Source organism: Macrotis lagotis, chromosome 1 (genome assembly GCF_037893015.1).
Source record: "Macrotis lagotis isolate mMagLag1 chromosome 1, bilby.v1.9.chrom.fasta, whole genome shotgun sequence".
Lineage (NCBI taxonomy): Eukaryota > Metazoa > Chordata > Mammalia > Peramelemorphia > Peramelidae > Macrotis > Macrotis lagotis.
This window is the reverse complement of record NC_133658.1, coordinates 339,260,604-339,276,355: the sequence shown is the minus strand read 5'-3', so window position 1 is coordinate 339,276,355 and position 15,752 is coordinate 339,260,604. Positions and strand designations below refer to the sequence as shown.

General features: G+C 35.8%; 1 protein-coding gene across 2 annotated transcripts in view; it reads left to right on the top strand.

The window, feature by feature from the left end:
* The window catches only part of PAPPA (pappalysin 1), a 277,647-nt gene that overhangs the window by 107,957 nt on the left and 153,938 nt on the right, over positions 1-15,752 (top strand). For both annotated transcript variants that reach the window (XM_074211738.1, XM_074211739.1), the window contains exons 6-7: positions 3,542-3,663; positions 7,324-7,825. In XM_074211738.1, coding sequence (XP_074067839.1) covers positions 3,542-3,663; positions 7,324-7,825 — 624 coding nt within the window. The remainder of the gene's footprint in view (positions 1-3,541; positions 3,664-7,323; positions 7,826-15,752) is intronic.

Here is a 15,752-nt window from a genome sequence, read left to right as displayed (position 1 = left end):
CAGTGAGAGAAGACCTGAAGATTAATACTATGATTTTCCAAACCAAAGTGAGTAAATTCTGAATGACAGGAATCAGAGGATGGATTTTAGGGTTTTGCAAGGCAAACAGGGTTAAGTGGCTTGCCCAAGGCCACACAGCTAGGTAATTAAGTGCCTGAGACTGGATTTGAACCCAAGTACTCCTGACTCCAGGGCCGGTGCTTTATCCACTACGCCACCTAGCTGTCCCTTAAAGTGAGTAAATTCTAACTTAAATTGAGTTCAAAATCAGGAAGTAGATAGAAAAATTAGCAAGTAATGAAAAATGAATTTGACCATTAAAAACTATTATGGTGGTAGGGAAGAGAAGACACAAACTCAGAAGACAACAATGTGAAAATAGCTACAAAGCTAAAAAGAAAAAGACTAATTAGAACAAAGCTCAAGAAAAATTTCTGGCAGAATTAAAGAGATAAGAGTGCTAGAGGGAAAACTAGAAAAATGAATGAGAATGATACAAGAAAATTATGAAAAAAGAACAGTTTGTTAAAAGGAGTACACATATGCTAAAAAATCCTTAAAACCCAAAGAAAATGACACCTTAAAAAACAAAGTTGATAAAAAGAAGCATAAAAATTTGTTGAATAAAAGAATTCTTTAAAAAGTAAAATAGGTCAAATAGGAAAGCAGGTACAAAGATTTCACCAAAGAAAATTATATCTCAAAAATCAGAAGTGGAATACTGAACTTCATGAGACATCAAGAAACACCAAAGAATGTAAAAAGTAGAACATATGAAATATTATTGATAAAACAATTAATCTGGAGAATAGAGATATTTTTATAGACTTTATTTTTTTCTAATAACATTTAAAAACAATTTTTAACATTCTTTTTAAGACCTGTGTTTATAAGCCCTATTCACCACTTTTTTGTTGTTTTTTTTAAGCAATGGGGTTAAGTGACTTGCCCAAGGTCACACAGTTAGGTAATTATTAACTGTCAGAGGTCAAATTTAAACTCAGTTCCTCTAGATTCTAGGGCTCAAGAACAGGTCTCCCTGCACTACCTAGCTGCCTCTAACATTTTTTTAAATAAAATTTTGAGTTCCTTTTTTGCCTTTCTTTCCCCTTCCATAAAGCAGTAAGAAACTTGATATAGGTTATATATGTGCAATCATGTGAAATATATTTTCACAATAATCATATTGTGAAAGAAACACAATATAAGAAAAAAACCCACAAATTAAAGTTAAAATAGTATGTTTCTCTCCTATTTGCATTCAGACTCCATCACTTCTTTCTCTGAATATAGATTTTCCATCATTTGTCTTTTGGAATTTTCTTGAATTGTATTGCTATGAAGAACTAAGACAGTCATAGTTGATCATTGCACAATGTTCTGTTACTGTGCACAATGTTGCTATTCCTGTGTACAGTGTTTGAATAGATCTAATTTAATAATCATTGTACTACCCAAAAGTCAAAGAAAGAGCCTAGACATCACATTTTAAGAAATTATCAAGGAAAACTGCCTCAATATTTTAGGTCCAGAAGGTAAAATAAAAATGGAAAGAATACACTAATCATTTCCTTAAAAGAGATTTCAAAATGAAAACTCCCAGTAATGCTATTGTCAAATTTCAGAGTTCTCAGGTGAAAGAGAAAATATTGCAAGCAGTCAGAAACAAAAACTGCAATTATTGTAGAACCTCTCACAACATTTAGCAGCTTCCACAAAAAACAAACAAACAAAAAACAGGAAACTTACAATATTCTATAAAGCAATGGAGCTAGGATTATTTTATTTTATTTTTTGCAAGGCAAATGGGGTTAAGTGGGTTTGCCCAAAGCCACACAGCTAGGTAATTATTAAGTGTCTGAGCCTGGATTTGAACCCAGGTACTCCTGACTCCAGGGCTGGTGCTTTATCTACTGTGCCACCTAGCCACCCCTGAAGCTAGGATTATAACCAAGAATTACCTACCCAGCAAAACTGAGTATAAACCTTCAGTAGGGAAAAAAAAAAAAGATATTTAATGAAATAGAGTACTTTTAAGCTTACCTAATGAAAGAACCAGAGCTGAATAGAAAATCTGATATTCAGAAACAATACTTAAGAGAAGCATAAGAAAAAGGTAAATATGAATAAGTAATCATAAGAATCTGAAGAAAGTTAAACTTTTTACAATTTTGTATGGGAAAATGATGTTACTTCTAAGAACTTTATCATTATTAGTGTGGATATATATTGCATATATTGGAATGATCTTCAAAAAAGATAAAGAATCAAGAAAGATAGATACAAAGGAGAAGGGGAAGGAAAAGTTAGATTGAGGAAGAGGCATTCAGTGAAGAGTTTTTACAAAGAAGGGGGAAATAGAAGGAAGTGGCAAACAATGCTTTTACATTATTTTCATTGGAATTCACTCTAAGAAGAAACTATATAGGTGTTCAGTTTATATACAGAAACATAACTTGCAAAATAGAAAGGGAAGAGAAGGGGATAAGCAAAAGGACAGAGAGGTAGTGATTAAAAGCATAATAGACTTTTAAGGAGGGACAAGATAAAAGGAGAGAGACAGAGAGAAAAAGACACACACACACACACACACACACAAACACGGAGAAATAGAGACAGAGATTAACAGGATTTGACAGATATAGTTGCTTGCCCAAGGTCATACAGCTTATTTATCTCGCAGTTAGTACCAGAACTCACATCTAATTTCATGAATTAGGATTAGAGTTCTTCTTACTATACTCTTTAGTTAACATTCAATTGAATTGAATTCAATTATCATTCATTAAGCAGCAGCTATGTATACTAGTTCTGGGCATAAAACTATGAAAAATAACATAATTCCCTCAAGCATAGGATCTTTTCCATTTTGACCCCCAAAGTTTAATTCTAGTGTCTTTCCTCTATTATTTTCTATTCAATATATATATGTATGGTTTGTACAGATTCCTATTGGATTGTGAACTCCTGGAGGGTAGGATTGGTCTTTTGCCTTTCTTTGTACTTTCAATACTTACTACATTGTTTCTCACATAGCAGGCATTTAATAAATGTTTGTTGATATACTGAATGATTTAGAATCTGCTGTGGGATGAGGTTCAGTACAGGGAAGAAGATATGATGTATACAAAAATAACTTGACACGTTCTTCAATAGTTTTCCTAGCATTTAGACCTAGATGGGGCATTAGGGATCATCCAGTCTAACTTTTCATTATATAGATAGATAAAAGAAGATCAGACTTGCCTGGTATTATATAGCAAGTAAATAGCAAAGCTGAGGTTTGAATTCAGGTCCTTTGACTCAAAATCCAGTGTTCTTTATAGTATTGCAGTGCAGATACATTTTATATTTTCATAAATACCTTTGCTGAGAAGTTCATTGGAAATTCTCCCCAAAAACCCTTTCTTGAAAGTGTTCTGCCTGTGTTTGTAAGGTGGCGTTATGTGTTAGGTCTCCTTTCCTTTTAGCCCAGTTGGGTCAGCAGCTCATTCAACTGTTACTAAGTTGGTGTGTTTTTTCTGTTTTCTTGGCTTCCTAGAGAAGTGGGATCAGCATGTGATCTCTGTCTGGAAGGGAGAGTCCTGGTTCAGTACGCCTTCAATGCATCCTCACCCATGCCATGTGATCCATCTGGGCACTGGAGCCCACGAGAAGCAGAAGGTAAGAGAGGTGGGGTGAGACTGATGATGTAGAAAGAGAGAAAAGGAAATGTGTGCTAATTCCACCATTCCCTTGTCCCCCAGGAGTGGGGAAATTTAACCTTGACTTATGATAAAGAAGAAAAGAGAAACCATGCAGAGAAGGGAATATTATGCACAATACTTATCTTTAATGTAAAAATCATGGGAGAACTCAGAAATTCTAAGCAAAATCATATGAAATGTAAATGAAGAAGCATTCCTGGACAGACATTCATCTCACTTTTATAAGAGTGATAGATGGAAGTGATCTAGTCTCGGCTTTCCTATAATACAGGCATGTTTGAGAGATTCAACCTTTGCTTGAACATTTCCAGGGATTGGAACTCAAACAATGTCTCTTCTATCTTGGATAGAAAGTAGTTCCCCCACCCCCTTATATTCAGATGAATTTTGTCTCCTATATCTTTCAGCTATTCATTCAGTTCTGCTCTCTGAAAACACAGTAGAAAAGTATAATCCTGTTCTCTACATGGGAGTACTTGAGATATTTCATGGGTTTCAAAGGAGTTGGAGTTGGAGTTGGAGTTGGAAGAGAACTTAATTTTATAGACAGTGATCATGACTAATCTCTACCCTTACTCCTAATCCTGACAAGTATTCATTTATTTAGACTAAGAATCATCAATTCTTTCATCTGATGCTCTTTGATAGTCATTTCACCATCTTGGTCATTCTCTTGAAGATGAGCTCTAGTGTATTATTATTTCTTCAAAAAATGAGATGCCCGGAAGTAAACCCTATATTCCAAGATTAACATAGTTAATAGTACATAATACATAGTATATAGTACATAGCTTTAGGAATTCTAAATCTTAGGATTCTGCATGTTGACTCAGCTCTCTAAAGGAACACAGAAGACCTAGGATTTTCATTCATGATATATAAATTTCATTCCTCCAGACATGGAAAAACATTATCTTTTTTAGTGTATCCTATTACATATTCTATGCTTAGTTCAGTTCCATTCCTTTAATATCCTTAAAAAATATAAAATCTCCACAAAGCAAAACACTTTTCTTTGTTTCCTGACTCAGGTTATTTGTCAGAATAGATAAACTTTTTAGCCTTTTCTATAATCCATAAAGCTCCCCAATCAACTAGAAATTTAAGATTCATTAATGATAGAATGGGAGGAGGCCAAAGATTAGTTTTAAATATTGCTTTTACTACTAACTATAAGATCTTTGGTGGCCCCTTAGCTTCTCTGGTCCCTAGTTTTCTCATCTTTTAATTGAAGAAATGGACTAGGATCACTTCTAAGGATCTTTCCAATTCTCATATTTTATGTTTTAGAATTCTTTCTCCTAATATCCTTTCTAACTCTTAATTTTCTAAATACTATATTTTAACATTGTTTTCTTTCAACTCTATCATTCTATGTCCTATGATTTCTTCTACTGCTAACATTCTCTGATCTTTTGAAATAAGAAAGCCCAGCTTTCCCTAAAATTTCTACCTGATCATTGTTTAGTTTGATGTCTACTTTCACCTTCCTCTCCTTTGAAAGCATTTGATGACATTTTTATTTGTTTCTCTGACTAATAAGTAAATAGAAAGAGAGCATGAGCCAGCCAGATTACTCATCTTTACCCTTTGGGACCCTCCCTACTGATGATCAGTTTCTTAAGCCTGAACCAAAAGAAGAAAGAACATTACATGCACACGGAGGGGGTAGAATTCTAGACCAGGCTCAATAGGCAAGCTTGACTTGACGTCCTCCAGAATCTGATTAACCTTATCTCATCACTGCAGATGTCATTAGTGGTCATAAAATTACCCAACCTTTTTGTGGTCCTATCCATTATGATACATAATTCATGAAATTAAGAAAAAAATAGGGAGGAGAATGATGCAAAGAATTCATTGATTGAGCTATCTGACCTCATATCTTTAAAAAGAACATTTTTTTGCAATGTGTGAATCACACAAAACTACAACTATGGCTCCACCTACATAACAAGCCTTTGTAGTAATATAGCAGCATGCTTTTCAGAATCTGATGCTCTTCACAGTTGAAAGCTCAAGAATTCCAAGAGCAAAATCAAATGCAAATATTTCATGTAGTCATAGAACTTGACACTTGTAAGGGTCTCTACAGAGGTCATCCAGAGAATGACATAGCAGAAAGACTCTGGATTTGTTTTCAGTGGATTTAGATTTGACTATAAACTTCAATATTTATTGTCTGTAGAGTTTTGGAACTAGTTGCTTAAGCTCCTTAGGCCTCACCTTCCTCAGACCTATTCTACTGCTTTTTAAAAGTATCTTTCAGCACAAAATTCCATGATTATTCTGTATGATACAGAGAGCTAGATGGCATAGTGGAGAGTATTCTGGATTCAAGTTCAAACCCAGACTCAGTTACTAATCAGCTGTGTGACCCTGGGTCAGTCATTTAATACCTGCCTATCTCAATCTCTTCATTTATTAAGAAAAAAAGTGGGGAGAGTGTGGGGATAATAATAGCAACTACTTCCCAGGATTATTGAGATAATTATATGATATAATATTTGTAAAATATTTTACAAAACTTACAATGCTATGTAAAATGCCACCTAATTTTATTACAAGTAAGTACATTCACACATTAATTCCTGGAGCTTTTAAACCATTATAAGGTTATAAAGACCTATACTGTATTATGAGGTACATTTTCAATAAGTTGAAGATGCAAACTCAAAAAAACATATAATCTAATAGAGAAGAGAATATACATACTTTTTTTTAGGTTTTTGCAAGGCAAATGGGGTTAAGTGGCTTGCCCAAGGCCACACAGCTAGGTAATTATTAAGTGTCTGAGACCGGATTTGAACCCCAGTACTCCTGACTCCAAGGCCGATGCTTTATCCACTACGCCACCTAGCTGCACCGAGAATATACATACATTAAGTAGCATAAGTACAGAATTATATATATAATATTAGTCTAAAAGTCTTGAGGTGGTTTATTGAGGCTGACTAGATTGAAAAATGAAAAACATATTTTTGTATAATGACCCCACATGGGGAAAATGAGGATGGACAATATATTACTTTTAATTCCATTGTTTTCTAATACTAGTTAATCCATCCCCCTAGCATTTCTAGTTCAGGTGGAAATATCTTCTGTTCTTTCTTGATACTCTTTTCCAGGTTTTCCTTGTAATTTTGCCCACTCTTATTATTTCAAAGGATGTTGTGTTTCAAGAGAGAGTGCACATTACAGATGCATTAACTCTCCCATTTTTCTTTTTTCTTGGGTACTCTATTCCACAGAAAGGAAATTTTTATACTACTGGTGTTTTGGGAAGGTTTGAAGCTACAGGGAGGGGAGGTATGGAAGATTTGGTCATTCACTTAAAGATGAGTCATATACTTTGAGGAAGTCCAGTAAGTTTTAACAGAATGTATGGTGATTCATCCATAATCTGTTTTTGTTTTTTGAGGAGGGTAGCAGAGAATAGATTTTCCAATATATAGCAAAGCTTTTCTCTTTGTAATCTCCTTCCCATTTATCATTCCCTCCTCACCCCAAATTGGAGGTCTCTTCTCTCATAAGTAGGACTAGAGATTTTAAGAGGTTATTTATGTATCAATCAGAATTGTGTCAACAATTTTGTTCTTTCCATTCTTTTTCATAGGTCACCCAGATGTTGAACAGCCTTGCAAATCAAGTGTCCGAACATGGAGCCCCAATTCTGCTGTTAATCAGCACACAGTTCCCCCAGCCTGCCCAGAGCCACAGGGATGTTACCTAGAACTGGAATTCCAATATCCCTTGATTCCTGAGTCACTCACAGTATGGGTGACCCTTGTCTCCACAGACTGGGACTCTAGTGGTGCTGTGAATGATATCAAACTGCTGACTCTGAGTGGAAAGAACATTTCATTGGGACCTCAGAATATTTTCTGTGATATACCACTGACCATCAAGATTCGGGATGTAGGTGAAGAAGTTTATGGCATCCAGATCTATACCCTGGATGAACACCTAGAAATTGATGCTGCCATGCTTACTTCTATCCCTGAGAGTCCCCTGTGTCTGGACTGTAAGCCCCTCAAGTATAAAGTTCTTCGGGATCCACCATTCCAGTCCGATAGTCCCATTGTCATCTCTAATCTCAACAGGAGATACATAGATACGTAAGTCTGTGCTTTCCAAAAGGTTGGCAAAGTGAAACAGCATGCCGAGGGAAATGGGGAAGGTGGGGAGGATTACAAAGAGCCTAGGATGAACAGAAAAGACTGTAATCATGCTAAGAAATTATTAGCCCCATTTAACAGAGGGAGAAGTCAAATCTTAGAAGTTACAAGGCCCAAATCACACCTAAAATTGGCCAGTGATCTTGCTGCTTATAAACTTAAACCAATCTGTTGAACCTGCAATACTTGAGAGGGAAGCTGTAAAGGAAGAACAAATTAGAAAGGGACTGTCAGTAGAGAGAGATATCATGAAGTAGTAAAAATGTTAACTTGTTTGAATTTGGACAGACCACTTCCCCTCTCTGGGCCTTATTTTCCTCATCTGTATAATGGGATGTGTTAGAATCAATGATCTCTAAGTTCTTTTCCAGTACTAATATTCTGGGATTACCATGGATAGTTCATAGTCTGTTTCAACACATCAGAGAAATCTCTTCTATACACTTACCATCCTCTTTCCGATAGTATGTATTCCCATGAAGATTTCCCAAATGACTTCTTCAACTATTCCTCTACATGAGATTTGTTAAAACTTCACTCTGATAGCATTCCTGCTGTCTTTGCAAAGGGTTTGCTTTATAATTAAGAATACTTTAAAATGAGATTCCTTCATAGACTCAGATTCCTAGACTTTAAATCTATCTCAGAGATCATCTAGTTTAATATACACATGAAATCCCTCTTTTATTCCCTTACCCAAACGATTATCTGTTATTTGAATACCTCCACTGACAGAAAATTCACTGCCTTATGAGGTGATCCATGCCTTTTTCATCCCCAGTTTGATTTTTACAAATTCTTCCTTAAATTAGACTGAAATCCATCGCTTAGTTGTTTTTGGAACGTACTTGGATACAATGGAGATGAACCCCTCTTATACTAAATTTCATTTTTCTAGCAAACAGGGTTTTAGAATGAACCATCAATAAAATGAGTTAACAAATATTTATTAACCAGCTCTTGTGTTTGAGAATCTATACTAGGTCTTGAAGATAGCAAGCAGTATCAGGTTGCTGTCCTCTCCACGGAGTTTATAATTTAGTTGTGATATGTGCATATTGTACATATGCAATATCAATAAATGACAGATGATATGTAAAATGAAACTAAATCAAATGTATAAAACAACAAATAATATAAGACAATATATAAAACAAATGCCATATGAATGATGAATAACATTAAGTATCATGGATAACAATAAGTATTCAGAGGAAAGAGGGATCATGGACTGAAAACTGCCAATAAATAATTGTTTAGAATAACTGAGAGCTTTTAGCCTTTAAGGAAAGATGATTTTGAGGGACAAAGTAATTATCTTCAAGTTTTTAAGTGATAATAGCAAAAGGGAATTAGACTTAGAATGGTAGGATTTTTGAACTGAAAGGTATCTTAGAAATAATCAGATCCCCTTCCCCTACCCCATTTTAGAATTGAGGAAATAGAAGTAAAGTGAGTTGCTTAACATCACATAAAGAGTAAGCGAGAAAAAGAGAATTTTAATCTAAGACTTCCATTGCCCAGTCACTATTCTTCCTTATATACCATACTGCCTTCCTCTTCTGTTTGAATTCAGACGGTAAAATTAGAAGTTATTAGGACAGAAATATTGACTTGAAGGAAGGGAAAATAGCCTAAAAATGAAAAATGATCACAATGTGAGTTCCTCTTCACTGAAAATCTCCAAGTGGCAATTAGGTAACATTTTCATAGAGAATAGAAGTATTTTTATACTTGAATGGGTTGTATTGGAGAACTTTGGCAGTCCCTTCCAGGTTTTAGTTTGGGGGATTTCTCTGTAGGTAATAGGAATGGGTGAGAAAAAAAGAAAACTTTGAATTGGACAAGAGGTAAGAGGGCCAACCTGCCTCTGCCATTTAAAATTCAATTATTTAGACTTTCTAACTGAAAGAAATTTCTCTACTGGTTTTGTTCTTGAGTCCTTTTGTGACCTTGGACAAGTCACTTCTGCTTCCCTGGCCTCAGTTTCCTTAACTGTAAAGTGAGAGAGTATGATTACATAATGTCCAGCTTTAAATTTTATCCTACCAAAGAGGAGAAGGTTTGGGACATGCAACTAAAATAGAAGAAGTCCTTCCTGGTAGAAGAAGCATCATGAACAAGGACAAAGAGGGGAGAGTGAGTACAGTATGTTTGAGGACAGTAGAGAGACATGTTTTGCAGAAATTGAAAAATTTTTTTGGGGGGGTGTATGATTTTCATGTTCATGGGTTTTTTAAAAAAATAATCTAGTTACAGTAAGTCTTGAATCTTGATTCCTTGGCCTTCTTGGAGCAATGTGAGTCCAGCCCTGACTTCCCTTTGTGCCAGGCTTAGGAAGCAGTTTGTAGAAAGGGTCATCCCAGTTCCTCTCAAAGTGATGCCAAAATGTGTAGAACATCATTGCACTTTTAATAAATTCTGTTTTCTAGGGGCTGAGTTGAGGAATGTTCAGGAGATAGGTCTTCTGTCCTAATCAGGAAGTAGGAGAGGCTGTTAAGAAAACTGGAAAGTGACCCAGTCCTCTATGGGCTTATAGCCTATGGCCAGTAGGGCCCCATATAGAGGGATGTAGCAAATGAAATAATTGTAATCAACTGGATCCCCTGGGAAGGATGCAGTCCTAAGTTCCAGCAGAGGTCATAGGATAGGCAGAACAGTAAGGAGCTTACGGAAATAAATCAAGAATACCAGGACGCAGCAGCAAAGACCCTCTATAAAATAGGGGCTCTTGCCATAGTACTAGTGGTCCTGGCAACCTGAATTTTAGTCCTGTATAATTGTCAACCGGTCTCTTCATATTGCTGGGCTAGTCTTTCTCATCTATATAATGAGGGAGTTGGAATAGATGAATTCAAGGTACCTCTTATCCCTTCCTATTCTTTAGTCCATATTCTAAGGCTACTTCTATTTGAGCCATTTGGTGCTTTTTGTTCTGTTTTATGTTTTAAGTCCCCTCCCTTGGTTCCATGATCCTTTTTGGCTCTAAAGGTTCACGTTCAATGATCTGAAACTGAAGGCGTACTCCACTTCCTCCCCAAACCACCACTAGGCTGAGATATACTTCTGTGGTCCTTCAGCACCCAAGGGATTTCTTTCCCTCATCTTTATCTGTGTTTGGTCATAGATAGAACATTCAAAATCTCTGAGCTCCTCTTGGCTCCCCATCTGGATTGTTCTTTTGAATCTCCAAATAAATGAAATCCAGCATTCCAAAGAGATAGATCATTCCAACTTTTTTATCTCTTGGTAATTTGAGCTATAAACCCCAACACAAATACCTTTTGTATGTGTATGTGTGTGTGTATATATTTATAAAACTATTCTCACATTTTTTCCATATCGAATAAACTGGCGCTCACACAAGTTCTATATAAAGACATTTTGAGTAGAGAGAGAAAAAAAGATAGAAATTCTTTTCTTTCCTCCCTAAGCCTGCCATCTCATTCCCTGATTCCCTTTGACCTTTTCCTTCATTTTTTCCCCCAATGAAATTATTTATTCCTTCAGTTATCTGAGCAAGAAATTGTTCACCAAGGTATGTTGCTAAAGGGAGAATCTCCCAGGGTTACAATTTGGAAGCTTCAAGAAGTCATATTTTGATTTTTTGGGGAAAGGGGTAGGAAGTGGAGGAAGAAATCCAGACCTTTTCCCTTGAAAGGGGGATTCTCAAGGCAGAGAAGAACACTTGGAGGGAAGGGTAGAAGACCACAAGTGAATTTTTGGAGAGACAGGGGGAAAAGAAGGAAGGGAAGGGGATAGGCATTTATGAAGCATCTACTGTATACCAGGTATTCTTTTAACAAGTATTATTCCATTTGGTCCTCATGGCAACTCTGTGGACTAGATAGGTACTGTTATTATCTTCACTTTATAGCTGGAGTAACAGACAAATCAAGTTTAAGTGACTTGTCCAGAGTCACAAAGTATGTAGACAAATACAACTTTAGAAAAAGTTACCACCTGGAAGATCCATCACCTTCCAGTTCAAATAGAACAGTGAGGATCTTCTTGCTTCTCTAGGCTAATACCTTGCCCTCTTTAAGGATTTTATATGTACTTATTTATAGTCATGTTATCTTCCCCTTTAGAAAGCTCCTTGAAGGCAAGAACTTTTACTTTATATGCTCTATATCCCCAACACTTAACACAGTGCCTGGAATGTAGTAAATGCCTAATAATTACTTTTTAATTGATTGAAGAGAAGCACTAATAGGATCTAGGACTAGGAGAGCTTAATATCATATGGCCCTACCATGGCACTTTTTTTTAGGTTTTTGCAAGGCAATGGGGTTAAGTGGCTTGCCCAAGGCCACACAGCTAGATAATTATTAAGTGTCTGAGGCCGGATTTGAACTCAGGTGCTCCTGACTCCAAGGCCTGTGCTCTATCCACTGTGCCACCTAGCTGGCCCCCTACCATGGCATTTTATTTTTAAATAAGATTTGATGATGCTTCTTTTTTTAAATTTTATATTCATTCTTAAATAGATGCTTTCCTAATCAGATAGTTTTACCTTGTAACAAAGATTTTAAAAAGGAAAAATAAGTATTCTGCAAAACCAACTAATGCATCAACTTTATTTACATAATATACAACATTCCATACCCATAGTTCACCTCTCCAATAAAGAGAATGAAATTTATCTCATTGTTGAAAAATTAATGCTATTCTAGAATGTCCTATTGTTAAATATCTTTTTTTGACTCTCATTCCTTAGGGATTTCAGGGAAAAATACGATGACATGCCCAACACTGAACTCAGTATCTTTCTCCTAGGCTAGTCATTCCCTGCAACTTCTCCATATCTATTAATTTCATCACCATTTTTTCCAGTCACTTATGCTTGTAGCCTTGAGATTATCTTTGGTTCTTCTTTCTATCACTTCTAACATTCAATAGTTTGTCAGCTTTTGTCATTTGTCTCATTTGGGTAACTAGTAAGTTAAGATACCTGGCTGGGTATTCATGGTCTGTTTTTTCTAGTGACTTAATGTGTAAATTTAGACAAATAATTTAACCCTAGTTCACTTCTCTGGTCTTCATTCTCCTTAATGAGAACATTGGACTTTTTAATCATTATCACAATAAATTCCTTTCTGTTTCAAATCCCAAGATACTTGTTGCACCCCTGCAATAGGTCTCATAAATTTTCTTCTTTCCTCATCACAATTACCCTTATTCAATCCTGTATCTCTTCTTGCTTAGATGATTGTTAAAAGCGTAATAACCGATCTCCTTTCTTCAAGTCTATTAAACTATTTGTCCTTGAAATTTCTCTTTCCCTCCATTTGTTACAGCTGCCCAATTCTTGTTCTTAATGTGCTCCTCTGATTGTTTTATTTGAGCCTAAAAACATCCAAAGCTCCTCATTGCCTATGAGATCAAACCTTTGAGCCTCTTCTTAACAACAGTCTATTAATAGGTCACATACACATGTATATATATTTACAATGTATATATACTTGTATATACAAATTTGTACACAGTGCATTAGAACATGTGTATACATGTACGTATGAACATTTTTCTGTTTATACATATCTGTGTATGTGAGTATGTATTGGTATACTCATCATCCTGGCTTTAAAGAACTACCACAATCTGATGTCAACCTGTCTTTCCAGCTTTATTTTATTCTTTTCTACATAACAATTAAACTGAACTAATTTTTATTTCCTTGATCTTATCCTAATCATTTCTCTTCCCATTTGCCATTCCTCATGCCTTACCCCATGCCTGAAGCTGACTCCCTCTTCATTGTATTTTTCATTTATTGATGTCCATTCAGATTACCTCTTCTTAAAGTTTTCTCTGGTGCAAGTTCACTCTGGTGAAAATAATAATTTGCTGTTGAAATTTCTCATAGAATTCTGCCTGGATTTCTTCTTTGTATTTTCCTCTCTGCCTTGTATGCTAGTATGTTGGTTCTAGTTTTTGTTTTATAGCTGGTTATGTATATTCTTTTTGTCATTCTTCCTCCCATTTTATTATAACTTCCTTGATAGCAAAGTCTGTGCCAGCTTTCTTTCTATCTCTAGACCTGAGAACAAGACTTTGTACAGAGTATTTGTTAAATGAATGAATGAATAAATGAATAAACAAAAAAAAATATATCCCTGGGGAGCCTTGGATTCCTTTGGGAGTTATGCAATCATTTACATAATCTGCACAACACAATCACTCACAACCTCTTTTAATAAAGAAATGAAATTTAAATCTGAGAAGTGCAAATCACCTGACCAAACCTCTAGGAACAATCAGCAACTAAACTAGGATTATAACTCATTCATCTCTTGCCTCCAGTGGCTGAACTCAGACCACCAGACCATGTGCCACTCTTGTGACCTACCTACATGACTCTGGAATAGTTGCCTCCTTGTTCTGTTACATAGCCATTCCTTGTGGCTCTAGATGAGAGTTAGGCAGAGAAACTTTTGTTTCCTATATCATACTCTGGCTCTGGAAGGAACGATTTTTATTTGTTTGTTTGTTTAGCATGGGGTTGGTCCACAGAAACAAAGATTCTTACACGAATCTTGGAAATTAAAATTGGACATATCGGAACCAAAGAAGATCCCTATGTTTGTTGGAATTCTGTAGCCCAGAAGTCACAGATTGAGTGAGTTGATTTTCCTTCTAGGAGCAGTTCTTACTTATAGTTCAATAACTGTGTTTCTTCCCCTTGTAGCCTTATGCTCCTCCACTATAGTCATGGCACATGAACTCTCTGAAAAAAAAGACATTGACTCTCCTTTCCCCTAAGGCAAGAAAACAGATAATGACTAAGACCTCATTTCCCTAGTGTAATAATAAAGTTCTCATCATCATAGAATCTTGGAGTTGGAAAGGACCTTAAGGTGAGGAGGGTCACGTCATCCAACCCCCACTATTCTGACTGACTCTTCTGGACATATCCTACCTTTTAAATGTCCCATTTAAATAATAGGACCCAGAACTAAATATAAAATCACACCATCAAGGACTACTCTTTATGTATATTTTTATATACTCTTCGATTACACAAATAAATGATATTTTCAACAACAGGGAGAACCCTAGGTATAGGAACTTCCTCCACCAACTCATCTATTATTTTAGTCAAATAATTCTTAGGGAATTATCTAAGTCACCTAATAGCACAGTTGGAGAAAGTCCAGGGCTTAGTGTTAGGATAAACCTGAACTCAAATCTGTTCTCAGACACTTACTAGGTATATGACCCTGGACAAGTCCTTAACTTCTGTTTGCCACAGTTTCTTCAATCATAAAATGTGGATAATAATTACATTTATCTATCTTTCTATATTGTTGTGTGCATCAACTGAGATATTTCTAAAACAACCTCTGGCATACAGTAGATATGGTATTAATGTTTATTCCCTTTCCCTTTCTTTTCCCTGGGACCCAAAGAGTTTAAGTGAATTTTCTAGATTTGCATAGGTAGTAAGTACCAGGGACAAGATTTGAATCTGAGTCTTCTTCATGACAAATCTTTTTCTTTTTGTTTGTTTGGTTTTTTGGGGGGTTTTTTTGCAAGCCAATGGGGTTAAAGTGGCTTTCCCAAGGCCATACAGCTAGGTAATTATTAAGTGTCTGAGGTTGGATTTGAACTCAGGTACTCCTGACTCCAGGACCGGTGCTCTATCCACAGTGCCACCTAGCTGCCCCCATGCCAAATCTTATTTTTTTTTATCCTATGCCACATTGCATCTCTTCTGTGGACCCTAGATTTCTGTTAGTGTCACTGTTTTTTGTATTCCTTTAATCTACTTTTTAATGGGGAAATTTCTGTTTCATACCAAATACAATTTGCTTTTTTGGAGTGATCCAGATTGTATATATTTGTACATATCTTCTCTTTATCT